At 34.2% G+C, this 18,199-nt stretch overlaps 1 protein-coding gene across 3 annotated transcripts in view; it reads left to right on the top strand.

Annotated features, from left to right (window-relative positions):
• The window catches only part of LOC132724734 (rho guanine nucleotide exchange factor 17-like), a 55,404-nt gene that overhangs the window by 17,534 nt on the left and 19,671 nt on the right, over nucleotides 1-18,199 (top strand). For all 3 annotated transcript variants that reach the window (XM_060709682.1, XM_060709684.1, XM_060709683.1), the window contains exons 3-5: nucleotides 4,800-4,877; nucleotides 17,391-17,567; nucleotides 18,056-18,172. In XM_060709682.1, coding sequence (XP_060565665.1) covers nucleotides 4,800-4,877; nucleotides 17,391-17,567; nucleotides 18,056-18,172 — 372 coding nt within the window. The remainder of the gene's footprint in view (nucleotides 1-4,799; nucleotides 4,878-17,390; nucleotides 17,568-18,055; nucleotides 18,173-18,199) is intronic.

The raw sequence follows: 18,199 nt of genomic DNA, 5'->3' as shown, positions 1-18,199 counted from the left end.
CTTCGTCCGTCGTCTGTCGTCCGTCGTACGTCGTCCGTTGTCCGTTCACACTTTTCAAACGACATCTCCTCTGAAACCATAAGGCAGATCATAATGAAACTTCACAGGGATGTTCCTTGTGTGAAGCCTTAACAAAGTTGTTCAAAGAATTCCATTCCATGCAGAACTCTGGTTGCCATGGCAACCAAAAGAAAAAACTTTAAACATCTTCTTCTAGATAACCCAAAGAGCTAGAGCTTAGATATTTGGCATGAAACATCTTCTAGTGAGTGTCTACCAAGATTTTTTTTTTTTTTTTTTTTTTTTTACCAAGATTGTTCAAATAAAAGCCCTGGGGTCAAAATTGGCCCCGCCCCATGGGGTCATTGATTTTCCTTATATGCATATAGTAAAAACTTAAAAAAATCTTCTTCTAAAAAACCCAAAGAGCTAGAGCTTAGATATTTGGCATAAAACATGTTCTAATGGATGTCTACCAAGTTTGTTCAAATAAAAGCCCTGGGGTCAAAATTGGCCCCGCCCCAGGGGGTCATTGATTTTCCCTATATGCATATAGTAAAAACTTAAAAAAATCTTCTTTTAAAGAACCCAAAGAGCTAGACCTAAGATATTAAGCATGAAACATCTTCTAATAAGTGTCTACCAAGATTGTTCAAATAAAAGCCCTGGGGTCAAAATTGGCCCCGCCCCAGGGGGTCATTGATTTTCCCTATATGCATATAGTAAAAACTTAAAAAAATCTTCTTTTAAAGAACCCAAAGAGCTAGACCTAAGATATTAAGCATGAAACATCTTCTAATGAGTGTCTACCAAGATTGTTCAAATAAAAGCCCTGGGGTCAAAATTGGCCCCGCCCCAGGGGGTCATTGATTTTCCTTATATGCATAAAGTAAAAACTTAAAAAATCTTCTTCTAAAAAACCCAAAGAGCTAGAGCTTAGTTATTTGGCATTAAACATGTTCTAATGGATGTCTACCAAGTTTGTTCAAATAAAAGCCCTGGGGTCAAAATTGGCCCCGCCCCAGGGGGTCATTGATTATCCCTATATGCATATAGTAAAAACTTAAAAAAATCTTCTATTAAAGAACCCAAAGAGCTAGACCTAAGATATTAAGCATGAAACATCTTCTAATAAGTGTCTACCAAGATTGTTCAAATAAAAGCCCTGGGGTCAAAATTGGCCCTGCCCCAGGGGGTCATTGATTTTCCCTATATGCATATAGTAAAAACTTTAAAAAATCTTCTTCTAAAAAAACCAAAGAGCTAGAGCTTAGATATTTGGTGTAAAATATGTTCTAATGGATGTCTACAAAGATTGTTCAAATTAAAGCCCTGGGGTCAAAATTGGCCCCGCCCCAGGGGGGTATTGATTTTCCCTATATGCATATAGTAAAAACTTAAAAAAATCTTCTCTTAAAGAACCCAAAGAGCTAGAGCTAAGATATTAAGCATGAAACATCTTCTTATCAGTGTCTACCACGTTTGTTCAAATAAAAGCCCTGGGGTCAAAATTGGCCCCGCCCCAGGGGGTCATTGATTTTCCCTATATGCATATAGTAAAAACTTAAAAAAAATTCTTTTAAAGAACCCAAAGAGCTAGAGCTTAGATATTTAGCATGAAACATGTTCTAATGGATGTCTACCAAGTTTGTTCAAATAAAAGCCCTTGGGTTAAAATTGGCCCTGCCAGGGGGAGGGGGGGGGGCAAAAGTTATTATTATTCATTATTTGTGTAAAGTAAAAACTTAACATCATGAAATATCTTCTAATGGGTGTCTTCCAAGTTTGTTCAAATAAAAGCCCTTTGGTTTAAACTGGCCCGGCCCTGGGGGCCTATGTTCAGGTGAGCGACCCCAGGGCCATCATGGCCCTCTTGTTTAAGATATATGAAATTAAATAATAACAAAAGTGAAATATGGCAACATCTTCGGCTATATTCTGTATGAGAAAAAACCTTGTCAGGATTATATTTTTAGCATCTATCATAGGTTATTAATAGAAACTTTGTTTTACCAATTACATTTTGTACTTTGAATTGTTTTTCAACACTTATTCATTTCAACATTTTCTCAATGTTTTGCTTGGTTTTCATGAATGTACCGTAGTTCATTTTGCTTGTGAACTTACAAACCAAGCAAAAGTTATCTAGTATATGTGTGTATATGTAGTACATAAATGAGGTACACTGATTAACATTGAAGGGTATGAGAACCTAAATATAGAAAGGCAACAACTATATCATCATGGAAGTACATAGTTTTACATTGTTTGCTGCCAGCTCTGAGCATGAAATCAGTACAAATATTTTGTTCACTGTTTCATAAGTTCATGAATATTAGCACCTGTTGTTTAATTAACAAACTCAGTACAAAGAAGATAGAAAATTAATTAATTAATTAATTTAAGGTACCGCTTTACACTATTGCCTTGTTGCCTGATATTCTATAATTATTGAAGCATTAGATAATTTTACATGTTCGTTCACATTCACTGAGGTCTCTGAGTAAAGAATATTAAAAATGTTGATATTCAGGTATCTAAAAGCTTTAACTAGAGGATTCAGTTGCAAGATGTCACATCGGCTTCCATCATAATCGGTGTCACCCTACAAAGACATATCTACCTATATTTGTAAAAACAGAAAATGTAAAACAATTAAAGGTATGCCTGATGCCGGATGTTTGATGACAAGAACATTTTACCTCCCTTGATGGTGTCCGGTACATGACATAAACTGTACAAATTATATTCTATTTTCTTGTCGTACCGTGAACCGAACCGGAGCTATACAGTTACAATAAACCGATCAGCAAGATATACCAGTTCACCTATATTTATGAGATTTATTCAGATCATATTTAAACAGCCATTAACAAAGACAAATATTTTCAAAAAGATAAGTTTTGAGACAATTTAATCCGGCATTGCGGTGACCAACATATCCCTAAGTATCAATATCTCGTAAATGTACTGTTATACAAATCTTTTTATATGGCTAATGCCTGTAATGTCAATAGGTGATATTTCTTTATTATAATGTTTACTTACTTTGACAATTTTGAATATATGATGATAAGTAATGGTCTTGATCAATGAGCCCTGACCTACATACATAAGAAATGAGGAAAATAACATACTATAGATAATTATGGAAATAATGATTTTGTTGGTAAGATTTCTTCGTAAGATTTTTCTTTTGTTTTTGCTACTGTTTAATTGTAAGATTCAAATTTCTTTGAATTTAAACCACCCAGCCTTCTATACAATGTAATTTAATTGTTTGACATTATAATTATATAAGACATTTCAAGATTTAAGTTCCTTACAGAATTCTGGTTGTATTATTTACTAAGATACCATCAAGTGATTTTGACCACAGATGTTAATGAACAATAGAAATTTATAAATACTTCTGAGAATCAAAAATATTTTCACAAGTTTTGATATTTTCCGACAAAATTATTTTAAATATTTTTTTTATTAGTTTGACAATCTGAAATCTTTTTAGCTATGTTATGATTAATTAGATGATGCATGAAGTGGAATAATAATTTCAATCAGGAATGATTAGGCGAGTTCTTGCAACAGTTATGTTTCATAAGAAGGTATAATAATATTGCTATTTTCGTTTCTGCATTATAATAGGAGGGATTTTTCAAAATTTTATTTACATGTACTTGCTTAAATTAACAAAACAGAAATATCATGTTCATTCAAGAAACAGCTTTTTGGAAATTCACGGTTTGAGAGCAGATAACAGAAGAAAAAAATTTTTTTTTTTTAGAAATAAAATATTATATAACATTGTAACCTTCTACCTGATATGAAAATTTTATTGTTTATTTATCATAGACATGAGGAGATATAAAGCTTTTAATTTCTCTTTATCAAACAGTAGCAAATCGTAGATTGTAAAATCATATTTAAGTTTTTATCTTCTGTATGCATTTACTGACTTTCCCACCCCCTGGTTTCTCAGTTTTGTTCATAATATTTTATGTAGACCAGACAAAAAAGAAATGAGAGGAAAAAAATCGGTCATTTTCCAGGTGGCACATTGTTCTAGAACTTATTGTTTAGTTTATGAAACATATTATTATTTTAGCAATAGCCCAATTATTATGAAACATACAATCATGTTCTTGCATCTTATATGAATCATATTTCAAGTCCGCTTCTTGGAACTAGCTAGTACTAGTATCATGTCAGGAAACATGGCTGTGATTTAAGTAGGGCTCCAACCAAAGATACCTGGTTTGAGAAACAAGCACCTTAACCAGGGCCCTTATATAATTGTTTATTTAGCAAGATATTCCATACAATTTAATAGTGATGATTTTGTGATATTTTATACAATATCATTTTTCATCATTTGGAAACTCCTGGTTATTGTTTTAAATTCATCATTATATTGAGTTTGGATGGGACATTTGTAAAAGAATAAGTCTTGTGATACAAAATTATTTGATAATGAATATAGTGGTTACTATATAATTGTAATTATTCCCAGCCCAGCATTAAAGACTAACTTTTCAACAGACTTGATAAATATGTTTGTAAAAAAAAAGTGATTGCATTCTATAACTACATGATACACAAGGTCTTTTTAAGTCCTTTTGGGAATAAGTCTGGGTGAAAGTTTAAGGACGAGCAACAATGTGGATAATAATGGACATCATTTTTTGGGGGAAACAGCAGTTTCCAGTGATTGGGGACTAGCTAAATATTATATGAACTGTCTTAAAAAGGGGGGAAAACACACCCACTGAATTAAATGTTGTTGTTGTTGTTGCTTTCAGGATAAAAGATACCATATTGTTGAAGAGTTGTACAGAAATGAGAGAGAATATGTGGAAGCACTTAAAATGCTGAAAGAGGTTAGTACAAAATTTACATATTGACTCCACTTGCCCCTCACCGCTGTTGGCTCGAATCCCAAAAGGGACTTTGGTTTCTTTCATGTGAGGGAGCTATCCATCTAGCTTACGGAACCTTAATGGTTCTACTCAGGCCGTATGTGCCTGAAATCATATACAGAGGGGCACTTGAGGTCTTCCTCTACCAGTAAATCTGGAAAGTCGCTATATTATGGCCTATACTATGTTGGTGCGACTTTAAACCCAATCCATAAAAAAAAAAAAAACTTTTTGATGAATTATGGTTTCTTATCTTCCTTAAGTAGATTAGAATCATGTCTAATGAACTTTGCTTTAACATTTAACCTTAACTTAACATTAAAAAGCTCTATTTTCTTTTCAATTTTTAAAGTGCAACAATTAATCCCTGTCACCAAACAACATTTCCCAAATTTTGTCCCTTATTCTGCATGTATCCAAATATTAAAGGTGACCTTCACTTGTTCAATGACCTACAGAAGTTTGAAAATTTGCTGTAGATCCTAAACATCAAAATAAGCAATGTTTATAAATAGATTTGGCAAAGTCAGAATAACTGTGGTGGTGCCATGTTCCTAGTAAATGTTGTCTACAAAAATCTATTTAATGTCATTATTCTTTACATTTAATGCTGTAACTAAAATGCTAGTTTTTTTACCTATATTTTATAATTAGATGGGTTAAAAGTAGGAAATGTTCAGGAATTTTACTGAAGTTTGTAGTAGAATGTGAAACTGTGAGAGATATAATTTTAGCATGAGGGTCATGAAATTAACAAGGATGATGGCTATTTATTAAGCCCTCGGTCTGGATCTGAATACTCATGCAACCAGTGCAAAACAGTACATATCAGTGCCGGTCGATCAGTGCACATCATTGAATCAATGCCGACCAATGCACATTGATGCCAACCAATGCACATTGATGCCAACCAATGCACATTGATGGCGACCAGTGCACATTGATGCCGACCAGTGAACATTGACGCTGACCAGTGCACATTGATGCTGACCAGTGCACATTGATGCCGACCAGTGAACATTGACGCTGACCAGTGCACATTGATGCTGACCAGTGCACATTGATGCTGACCAGTGCACATCCACGCCAACCAGTGCACATTGATGCTGACCAGTGCACATTGATGCCGACCAGTGCACATCCACGCCAACCAGTGCACATTGATGCTGACCAGTGCACATTGATGCCGACCAGTGCACATTGATGCCGACCAGTGCACATTGATGCCGACCAGTGCACATTGATGCCGACCAGTGCACATCAACGCCAACCAGTGTATGTTCGCGCACATCAGTGCTGGCTTATCATATGGTTGGAACTATTTGCTATTCAGTCAATGCTTATTTAGAAATTTTCCCGTAAAAAAGATGAATGTCTTTCAGTTTGTCACCAAGTTTGTGTAAGATGGGTAGAAATCAAATAGAAGTTGGTAGCATAAAAGTATAGTGTGTACAACAGGCTGTTACGAGGCGACAAAGCATATTATAAATCAGCAGCCAGACAGTTTAGAATAATAGATCTACATTTCTGAAAACAATTTGAAATAATGACTCCTTGCTGTGTGTTATTTCTATCTAATCTTGTTCTATGAAAATGCCAGTAGTACAATAGTGCAGTACACACACGCAATCTGTGCACAGACAATATGTAAATATTCTTTCAAAAAACCACCTGTCTCACTAACAATTATTGATACACTTTGGAATGTCAGGTATGCTAAGAATCCACTTTCTTTTTTTGTATGATTTAGTCATACACCATATTAATCTTATTTCAAGCTAATTATGGATACCTTTTTGATGTAAAGTACTGAATATTGTAAATATTAATAGTGTAGTAACTATATTTAACAGAGTTATTGCATCTTTGTTTACAATATGCACCTTTGAAATGGGGGTGAGTTAGTACCCATCAAAGGAACAGGTGTGTAAATAAAACATTTTCATGTTCACATATTGATGTAGGTTAGGTAATGTTTACATTGAAGGTAGAAAGGGATACCTTATTCTTAAGACAAACATAACTACAACTATTGCTAATGACTGATTAACAAGATTTGTTGGACAGCATTCTAAAATTTATTTTGCTTTGAAAAATTTAAGAAAAAAAATACAGTTTAAAGTACTCATTAGTTAGTGTATAAGATTAATAGGGCTTCCATTCTAGATACAATTGTCACATGTAAGAATAGGTAGTTTTGTTGTTATTATTACAGAAAAACAGTGACCTTTCTAAGAAAAAAAAATGTTGATAGAAATTCAAAATTAATATAAATGAAGCAGGTACTTCAAAAAGGAGCCACTATAAGCAAAAGTATAATGAAAAATTAAGCATTTTCTAAATGATTAAGAATTGTTTTATTTATTTTAAGCTAAATAAAGGGGTGAAAAACATCAGTGTTGTTGATGTTATATAAAACAACAATAAGATGATCGTTAAAGATTTTACAACACAATTATACTGTGTTATAAATGATGTTGTGAATACAATTAGAACATTTGTGATAAAACTTGAGTTACAGATGTAACATATCCATCAATGTTTACAAAATGCCAATTGATTTTAAACATGCATTTTCTATTGTAAACAGAATTTTCCAGAAATCTGTAAAGTTTAATTCCAGTCTGTACAAATTGCTGCGTGCTATGCTTATACAGTGATGTTTTTGTCATGTACACAATTATCGCCGATTGCAGGAGGGCATTTGAACAGAAAGCGCACATTTTAGGCAATATAGATATACTATATATTGCTATGCAATGCTTATACAGTAATGCTTTCATCATGTACAAAAATACAGTGAAAAATTACCCCCTTTGCAAGCGGGCAACAAAAAGCCCACAGTTTGGGCAATAGAGATATGTACAATTACCCCCTTTGCAGGAGGGGCAACAAAAAGCCCACAGTTTGGGCAATAGAGATATGTACAATTACCCCCTTTGCAAGCTGGCAACAAAAAGCCCACAGTTTGGGCAATAGAGATATGTACAATTACCCCCTTGGCAGGCTGGCAACAAAAAGCCCACAGTTTGGGCAATAGAGATATGTACAATTGCCCCCTTTGCAGGCGGGCAACAAAAAGCCCACAGTTTGGGCAATAGAGATATGTACAATTACCCCCTTTGCAAGCTGGCAACAAAAAGCCCACAGTTTGGGCAATAGAGATATGTACAATTACCCCTTTGCAGGCGGGCAACAGAAAGCCCACAGTTTGGGCAATAGAGATATGTACAATTACCCCCTGTGCAGGCAGGCAATAGAAAGCCCACAGTTTGGTTTATAGAGAAATTTACAATTTCCCCCTTTGCAGGCAGGCAACAGAAAGCCCACAGTTTGGGCAATAGAGATATGTACAATTATCCCCTTTGCAGGCAGGCAACAGAAAGCCCACAGTTTGGGCAATAGAGATATGTACAATTACCCCCTTGCAGGCTGGCAACAAAAAGCCCACAGTTTGGGCAATAGAGATATGTACAATTACCCCCTTTGCAAGCTGGCAACAAAAAGCCCACAGTTTGGGCAATAGAGATATGTACAATTACCCCTTTGCAGGCGGGCAACAGAAAGCCCACAGTTTAGGCAATAGAGATATGTACAATTGCCCCCTTTGCAGGCAGGCAATAGAAAGCCCACAGTTTGGTTAATAGAGATATGTACAATTACCCCCTTTGCAGGCGGGCAACAGAAAGCCCACAGTTTGGGCAATAGAGATATGTACAATTACCCCCTTTGCAGGCAGGCAACAGAAAGCCCACAGTTTGGGCAATAGAGATATGTACAATTACCCCCTTGCAGGCTGGCAACAGAAAGCCCACAGTTTGGGCAATAGAGATATGTACAATTACCCCTTTGCAGGTGGGCAACAGAAAGCCCACAGTTTGGGCAATAGAGATATGTACAATAGCCCCCTTTGCAGGCAGGCAATAGAAAGCCCACAGTTTGGACATTAGAGATATGTACAATTACCCCCTTGCAGGTGGGCAACAGAAAGCCCACAGTTTGGGCAATAGAGATATGTACAATTACCCCTTTGCAGGTGGGCAACAGAAAGTCCTCAGTTTGGGCAATAGAGATATGTACAATTACCCCCTTGCAGGCTGGCAACAAAAAGCCCACAGTTTGGGCAATAGAGATATGTACAATTACCCCCTTTGCAGGCTGGCAACAAAAAGCCCACAGTTTGGGCAATAGAGATATGTACAATTACCCCCTTTGCAGGCTGGCAACAAAAAGCCCACAGTTTGGGCAATAGAGATATGTACAATTACCCCCTTGCAGGAGGGCAACAGAAAAGCACAGTTTGGACAAAAGTGATATACTATTGCTATTTCTTGCTGCATTTACAGCTAAATTGGGTAATAGAAATGCATTTGAAATATTGACGGGTGATGGGAATAATTTAATGCAATGTTTATTGACAGTTTGAACAATAGAAATTGACTGTTGCAATGTTAACTGATATAAAGGAAAACAAAAAAGGAATATTCTATTGTGAAAACAGACATTAAATACAGTTGAAATGTATTATTGCAGTGTATAACAACGGTTTTAGGCAATGACCTGCACCAGTAGAAATTTATTTATGTAATGTTTGCTGACAGTAAGGGCAATAAAAATAATGGGCAAATTCCAATAGAAATGTATTTTTGCAATGTTTTCTGATAGTAAGGGCAATAGAAATGTATTTTTGCAATGTTTGCTTACAGTTTGGACAATAGAAATGTACATTTGCAATGTTTACTGACAATAGAAATAATAGAAATGTACTACTTTTGCAATGTTTGCTAACAGTATGGACGAAATAAATGTACTATTGCAAAGTTTTCTGATAGTCTCTGGACAACAGAAATGTACTTTTGCAATGTTTACTGACAGTAAGGGCAATAGAAATATATTAAAATAAATTATACTTTTACAATGTTTATTGACAGTTAAAGTTCTGAAAAAAATATTGTAATATTTGCTGACAGTAAAGTTTGTACTGGTTGACTTTTCATTTCAATTCTAGGAGTATGTTAGAGTCATTATTTCAAACAAATTTCAGAGGAAAACCCAAGTCAGAACTACTTTTACAGACCATTGACTACATCAATTTTTGTAAGAATTTATTGGCAGGTATAAATTACTTACAATTAGTCATATCTCAAAATAAAACAGGAGAAAGGTTATTTCACCAGAAAAACATGACTTTCTGACAATTGTTTGGTAACTATGTTATGGTTAGGTGACTATCTTATGGTTATGGTTAAATCTTCAGCTACTGTTTTACCGTGAAACTGACGTACTTGTTAGCTTTGATTTTGGAACAATCTATTCAAACTTTAAAGGATTTCAATATCAAAATACCTAAGTTTTGTTACCAACAGTGTAGAGCAAGAGTGTACAGATGTGAAGTCTGGTCAGTGGCTCTATATTGGTGGTAAAAATGTATCACTTTTTGGATACTGCAGCTTAAAGGCACTGTTATTGAATCTAGGAATATATGCAGGCAAACAAATAGGATCCTCCACAAAAAAATAAAGGGAATAACACTAGCATTGCAATTAGGGAGAAATGATCTCCAAATAAACTTTGTCATTTTTATTACCCTCAGGTTTGATAATTATGGCTTATAACAGTAGGACATAAAATTACATTAAAAATATCAGAACTTTTACCAAATAGTCATTCATCAAATGCATGTAACTGCAGAACAATTCTTCTCCAGCTTTTATCCAAAACAGAAGTCACAATTCCAGCAATTATGTGTGATGTAAACCAGTGTAAATTATGTGATGTAAAACAGTGTAAATTAGATTACAACAGATAAGAAGCCAAGGTGTTTGGATAGTATATATAAAAAAGTGGTAGAACAATTAACTTCATCATTGACTCATAAACTGGAATTCTTCTCAGGTGAATCAAACACAAATGATGTATTGGGCTTTTGCAAATTCTTTGTAGCTGTGTTAGTCAGATGTAATAATGTTGTAAATGGGTCAAATTGATGCAGCTGTATGTTGAAATAGATCATGTTGAAAATAAGATGCAAAATGACTGCTGAGATGCACAGAAATTTTACAATTATACATACCTACTGTATTAAATAAGGTCTTGATGCATGATACACTTTACACATGCCTTTAGGGTGAATATTGAAGGTCACCTAAGAAGTTTGTAACAGTACCCATACTAATGTATTTTAAAAGGAGTGTGACCATTTTTGCAGCATTTGTACTCCAACTTTGCAAATGTAATTTGGGCTCATGTGTAAAAATTGTCAAGAAAGGTCTATAAATCTATCTTCACAAATTTTCTGTTTTGGTGACAAGTTATACATGATGTCATAAAAAATCTTTCACACACTAAGTGGCACAATTTCATTTGTACAGAGTCCTCTCTTGGTATATATTGCTATGTGCATCGTTTATCAGGGCAGAGCTTGACTGATTACAATTGAACACTTTGGCATATAGTCTTAACATTGGTGTAGGCCCATGTTGATAATAACAAGTTCTGAAAACCCCTAAAGATTTTGGGGTCTATATATCAAAGGTCAAGGTCACAGTGACCTTGCCCACAAGAAGCTTCTTTTACCATGATTTGAGATGTTTGGCCTGTGGTTCTCTGATTTGATGTAGTAGTTAATGGCCACTATTAATGTTGAGGTCAGTAAGTCAAAGATCAAGGTCACCTTCACCACATATAAACAGAAACTTGAAAATACTTGGGCATATAGTCTTTAGTTTTGGTGGGGCGACTGGTCATGACTAGTGGATGACCCCAATTGATCTTCAGAGGGAAATATGTTGAAGGTAAAACTAACTGTGACCTTAACCAGTATAAGCTTGATGGAGCACTAAAACCTAAGATTATATGGGGAGATTGGGCAGGTCATAAAAGGTAAGTTACAAAGTAACAGTTAATAAGGAAGTCCATTTAACATGACTTATTGGTGGATGACGGTGAGGGCATACATGTTTTACAAACATCTCCTGTTTATTGATAAAAACTTTGTTTTCCAAAAGAACTATGATTGGTGCAACAGCTTACATCTGAAATCATAAAACCATAAAACTCGAGATAGTAGAATGAATTTTATGATTCCTTACATTTGAACCATGATTTTTGAAAACGTGGAGTGTATGATTGGTTATCAGATAGACTACAATAGATATGTTTATACTGAATTATCTCTGATGGATGCAGTGCATTGGACATTTTTATATCTATCTAGACATTACCAGGTAGAGGTCTGTCTGCAGTAAGTCTGTCAGGTTATATTGGTCTGCAGAACTCCGGCTTGGAGGAGGAAGTATTTTAAATAACTAATTAACCGAGTTTCTCAGTTTATTCCTTTACATAAATGTTTACTGTTGTTTCAATGAAATAAAGTGTTATCAGAGGTGATGAGCTGCCAGATTTCCAACTGGCAACAGTATATTTATACATTTTTCTGAACAATCTAATCACTCTTCAGTAGTGCTGGAATATTGTATAGATCTTTTTTATTTTAATACAGATAGATTATTGTTGTTTTGAATGATAGAACTTTTACATATTTGTGTTGCTGTTGCACTGCAAATGTATATTTTTTTGTTAGCCAGAGCTTGTAGTTAAAGCTCTGCATGGGTAATTACTTGTTAGTTATCCCTGAAAAGCTGTTTGAGATGAGCTGACAAAGAATGTGTTAAAATACGTGTTAAACAAAACAAACAAACAAAAATGACTGTCACAATGACCTCAAGTCTTTGATTGGGTTTAAGGTCAATTTTATTAAGGTGAAGGTCACAGAAGCTAAAAATAGATTTTGCTCTTATAGTAAGGCTATGTTGAACAAGTAGAGAATGAAATTTGGATATTTGTGATAGTGTATTAAATTTTGATTTTAGTAAATTACCTTTTTATGTTTTTGTTGTTGTTTTTTGTTTTTGTTTTTTTTTCATTAACTTTTGGCACAATCTAAACCAGAGTAGTTATATTGATACAGGCAGAATATCAAAATGCCCTCTCAGTATCTGGGATAATCTTCTAGCATGTGTTAACCTGTTAAATATTGACTGAGAAACTTTCAATTACTTTGCAATTTCCTAATTGATATAATTTCTCAATTTTCTGACGGTTTTCTGGAATACTTGTAGAATTCAATTAATATTGAACCGGAAATGTACAGGTACTATTCAAGCATATCATCTGGTTTAAGCTGTTTCTAAAAATACTCTATCGTGTGGTTTATATTCTATATTTAAGGACATTCCTTAATTTTTATTGACAGGAGGGAGGAATAAGTTAATAGATTTTATCTGGTAGATGTAAATGTTGCATAGATGATATCACCTTGTTTGATTGGCAACTTAATTTGTCTACTAAATATATAGATTACTTTTAATACATAGTTTTACTTGTAAACAGACTATCCTTGTATTGGTGTATAGCTGAATGGAATATTTTGTCCCGACCTCAGAGGTCAGTAAAGGTCACCAGCTTGGTCCACTTCTTTTACATCTATTGTAAATTATTTATCAAACCTGTGGTTACATATCATATGTAAATAACAATGCCTGAATGAATGGGTTTATGTGGATTTACATGTGGTGTTTAACTAAGTGGTCAAGGTCACTGACATTGAATCACTAGCCCCTCATCACTGTTGGTTTGAACCCCACTGTGAGAGGCAGCTAGTCTACCTAGGGTTTTAAAGAGAAAAATATAACTTACTAGTATACACTAGGCTTTATTCTCTCTAAGAAAAATTGCTGAGGTTTAAAGTAAGGACACATGGCCATAAAGGTCCAATCTGTAGGCTTTGATAATGTTAAACTTTTTTTATTTGTCCCAGTGTTTATTGACAATATAGGTTAGTTTGTTAGTTTAGTTGGTGTAATAAGTTAACACTGTCATGATGCTACTTTATGTAAGAAACAGTTGGGGGCACCTGTTCATGATGATTATCTCTGCCCAGAGAGACATATCATTCTGATGGAATCATAAATTAAAACAAGATCTACAGACAAAGAAATGATGAAAGAGAATACACCTGAATATCAAAACATTTCAACATTAAAATGAATATCTGTAACTGTAGAATTCTTATCTGAAGAAAATTTATGTCAGAAATGTGTCAATGTGTCAAGGATTGATTTGTAACTGAAAAATGAGGTTGTACTCTCTTACAAGACTTGAACTTGATTTCAAAAATTAAATTGAATGTAAAAAGGTGAGGGCGGGGCATGTGCGGTATTTTATAAGTAAGTTATAGATCAGTCAGTGTCAGTTTAGCTGTCCGGTTAGCTCAAAAGGTAGACGGTGGACTGTGAATCGGGCGACACGACAGACCGTTCGATTCCCGGATGTCACGGGTCACTTTCGTTGTGATTGATCATGAAATCCTTTATATTGTCATTCGCATTGCACTTCTGCTCTTGCATGTACTGAAGTAATCCGAGTTCCTTGCGAAAGTGAAGGCAATTAGTACTGGTAAGCTGCTTGACAGCCTGCCCAGGAACGATGTGATGGCTGAACTGTGCTCTGGTAAATTCAATGTGGCTTACTGTCGTGATCTGGAGTGAAAACTACCAACACCATCACCATCTGTCAGTGATTCAATTTTGATTACAGATCAGATTAACTGACCTTCTGTTAAGAAACAGATCTGATTCTTCTAATCACAATAAATGATAAACTTTGAATTGTTTAAGATACAGTGAATGAATCTTTACACATTAAAATGTATAATCTTGCAGTAAATAAAACAGTGATTCCATTTCTCCATTGTGATAATGTACTTTATAATAACTTGACAATTGCTCTGATTCTGTGGATTCTTTTCATCAGCACTTATTAAAATCACTATTTAAATGCTTGATATATATATTTTTTTCTTGTTTCTTTGTTTACCTGTAATTAGAGGAGACAGTGTTGAAGGTATGATACTGTTTTTCCTGTAGTTATTTTCATTGATGGTTTCAAAAAGCTGCGGATCTGTATGACTTGTAAATTAGTTAATTAATAGCTTATTGTAAACAATACGAGGCCAATTAGCAGCCACAGACTTGCCGGCATTTATTGAACTTCTTGCCAGGTATGCCTCATAAATGCCAAAAAAACTTGCTAGGTTATGATGATTAACAAATAAAAATCTGGTATGAAATGATGTCAGAATATGGGTCATTGTTATTGACTTGAATTTAGTATGAAACTAATTATATGTTAATTATGAATATTGTTGTTTGGCACTATTAGTATATATGATATCTCCCCACAGGTAGTATTTATTATACACCTTGTAGTTTTAGACAGATTTTTTTTTGTCAGCAGGCCATCTTAAGAATAAGCATCACAGTAAATATGAAACTGTATATTTTATACAAAGTTAAGATTTACTGTTAAAGATCTATTACAAATGAATTCTCTGGTGGCATGACCCAGTGGTTAATGCACTGTATTATAGTAATCTAAGTATTGCTTTCTGCATGGGCTCAAACCCTGTCAAGGGCAAGCTGTTGTTTCTTTTAGCAAGAAAGTTTACACTCAATGCTCAGTACTGGCTGGTTCCAGGAACAGATTCGAAAATGTGTCTAAAAGCTTTAAGCTTCCTACACAATCGAACTATAACTAATATACATTGATACATTTTTTTGATACATGTATTTTGAAGGTTCAAGTGACAAAGTGTTAAAGAGTACAAGCAGGAAAGTGTTGATAATGAAATGACTGTTAAAGTGCAATAATTTCACCATTCCACTTGTTTTCACTTGGTATTACCTTCTTTGTCTGGACTTTTTATTTGATTTCCACAAGGTAGTAAAGGTCACTGGTTAAATAGAAGTTTAAATGCACTGAGTAAATAAGACTGAAAAGAAAAGAATTCTGAGTGTATATGTACCAGTCCTGTACAAGCTTCATTTTGATTGACAGATGAAATATCAAAATTATGTAAGGTGTTACCACATATAATTGATTACAATTGAAATATAAATCGGGCCATTTTTGCCTAGTGTTTTCTTTGTTCAGAGATTTTTAATTTGACAAGGTTACAAATCTTTAAAGTTACTTTGGACCTGGCAACTTGTCATTTATTAGTCCCTTACCAGTTTACCGGAGGGGACTTTAGGTTTACCCTCCGTCCGTCTGTCTGTCCGTCCGTCCGTCTGTCCGAGCCAACATTTGATTATTATGAGCTTTATTCCGTAGTTAAATAAAGAACATAAACTCATAAAATTTAAAATTAAGAGTTTTTTTTTGTTTTTATGAGCTTATTTTGCTTATGGACGTTGGTCCAGGTGGTGTTTATGAGCTCATTTGCCTCATAAACATCAAATTTTGGTACGTCCGTCTGTCAGTCCGTCCGTCCACAAAACTGGATCCCGTGATAACACAAAAAGTACTGAAAATATTTTAATGAAACTTGATATATGGATAGATGGCAGTATGGAGATTATGCACGTCTTTTTCTTTTCTTCCTATGTTGAAAATTCTGGTTGCTATGGCAACAAATAGACTGAAAATATGGCAAATTTTACACATAACCTGGATCCCACAATAACGCAAAAAGTACTGAAAATATTTTAATGAAACTTGATATATGGATAGATGGCAGTATGGAGATTATGCACGTCTTTTTCTTTTCTTCTTATGTTGAAAATTCTGGTTGCTATGGCAACAAATAGACTGAAAATATGGCAAATTTTACACATAACCTGGATCCAGTGATAACACAAAAAGTACTGAAAATATGTTTATGAAACTTGACATATTGGTATATGGCAGTATGGAAATTATGCACATCCTTTTCTTGTCTTCCTATGTTGAAAATTCTGGTTGCTATGGCAACAAATAGACTGAATTTCAAGATTTCTGGTTCTAGTTTTTAAGTTTTTTCACTATAAGTTCTTTATTTCTTAAGGCATTTTCTTCAAACTTTAAATATAAGTTGCTTGTAATCAACCACATCATATGTGACAAGGTTTACAACTCTAGCACAAAATTTATCAGAATTACCTCCCTTGAACTTAAAATTTTCATGAAAAAACATTGTTTTTTTTTTAATAACTTCTTTTTCTGAATGTATCTACTTCAAACTTCATATAAATGTTTCTTATTATCACTCAACATTTGTGAGTGTTCAATACTCTAGCAAGACTATTTCCAGAATTATGCCCCTTTTGAACTTAGATTTTTTTTTTGAGAAATTGGTAATTTTTACTCCAACTTCTTCAATCATGATAGGATTTTAAAAATGTTATATTTTGATAACAGGGATGTTTAAAAAATAACTTTAGAGTGTCCTTCAGTCCGTCTGTCTGTACATAAAAAACTGTTTCCTGTGATCACTTTTTAAGAACTTTTTCAACAAATTTACCTAAAATAGAAACAATTAAGTGAATGGCCAATGGCCCTTAAGAATGTTGCTGAGGTTCCAATTGGTAGGGGACTTGCTTGCAATACTATGATAATTGCTTGTTAATAATGTTATGTCGTTTTGGTATATTTCAGCGTTATATGGACCCATTAAAGACAGTATCTGGAATAGATGAGCGTGTTGTAGACAACATATTTTACATGATTCCAGAGATTCTTACCCACCACCAGATATACCTGGAGTTCCTTAATCAAGTGTGGACCCGCTGGAATACTGATACCAGTACAGTTGGTGATATTATACTGAAAACTGTAAGTCTTCTGAGCAAATTTAAATGAACATATTTGGAGTTAAGTTGTCATTTATAGAATAAAGACTAATGTGAAATATTTCAGATTATATCCATTGACCTTTTGACAGACAACACTGGTATACTGGTCACCCTTGGTGGTATAGTGAGGTTCATACTATTACAAGTATTCAGACAGTTTGGAGTTAGAATCTATAGTGTTATATTCTTTGTAATATAGACCACTTTGAGTATTCTTCACAGAACTATCATAATTGGTTCTTAAGTTCAATGAATTAGGACAGAATCACACTGAATCATTCGTGTCACAGTCATGTACTTGGAACAGTCACAGTATACGAAAAATTCCCTTCTGGTTGAGAATACATTTATAGAAACTTCTTTTTGTTATAACAAAAGGGAATTTCTATGACAGTTACAGAATAATTATGGTTTATTTGTCAATGTATTGTACTAGGGTAATGCAATAAGTATATTTTAATATTACAGTTTTCTGGTCAGACAGTGCAGGACAGTTACCTATCATTTGTAGAGAATTATAAAACGTCTGGTAAAGTTATAGAGAACGCATTACAAACCAAGTCCTCCGTCCAAAAGTTTGTTGAGGTAAGTTTTTATTAATAACTAGCACTT

The sequence above is a fragment of the Ruditapes philippinarum genome, unplaced genomic scaffold (assembly GCF_026571515.1).
Source record: "Ruditapes philippinarum isolate M1 unplaced genomic scaffold, ASM2657151v2 ctg1068_1_1_1_1, whole genome shotgun sequence".
NCBI classification, from domain to species: Eukaryota; Metazoa; Mollusca; class Bivalvia; order Venerida; family Veneridae; genus Ruditapes; species Ruditapes philippinarum.
Note: the sequence above shows the minus strand (reverse complement) of the source record. Positions and strands in the feature narration are given on the sequence as shown.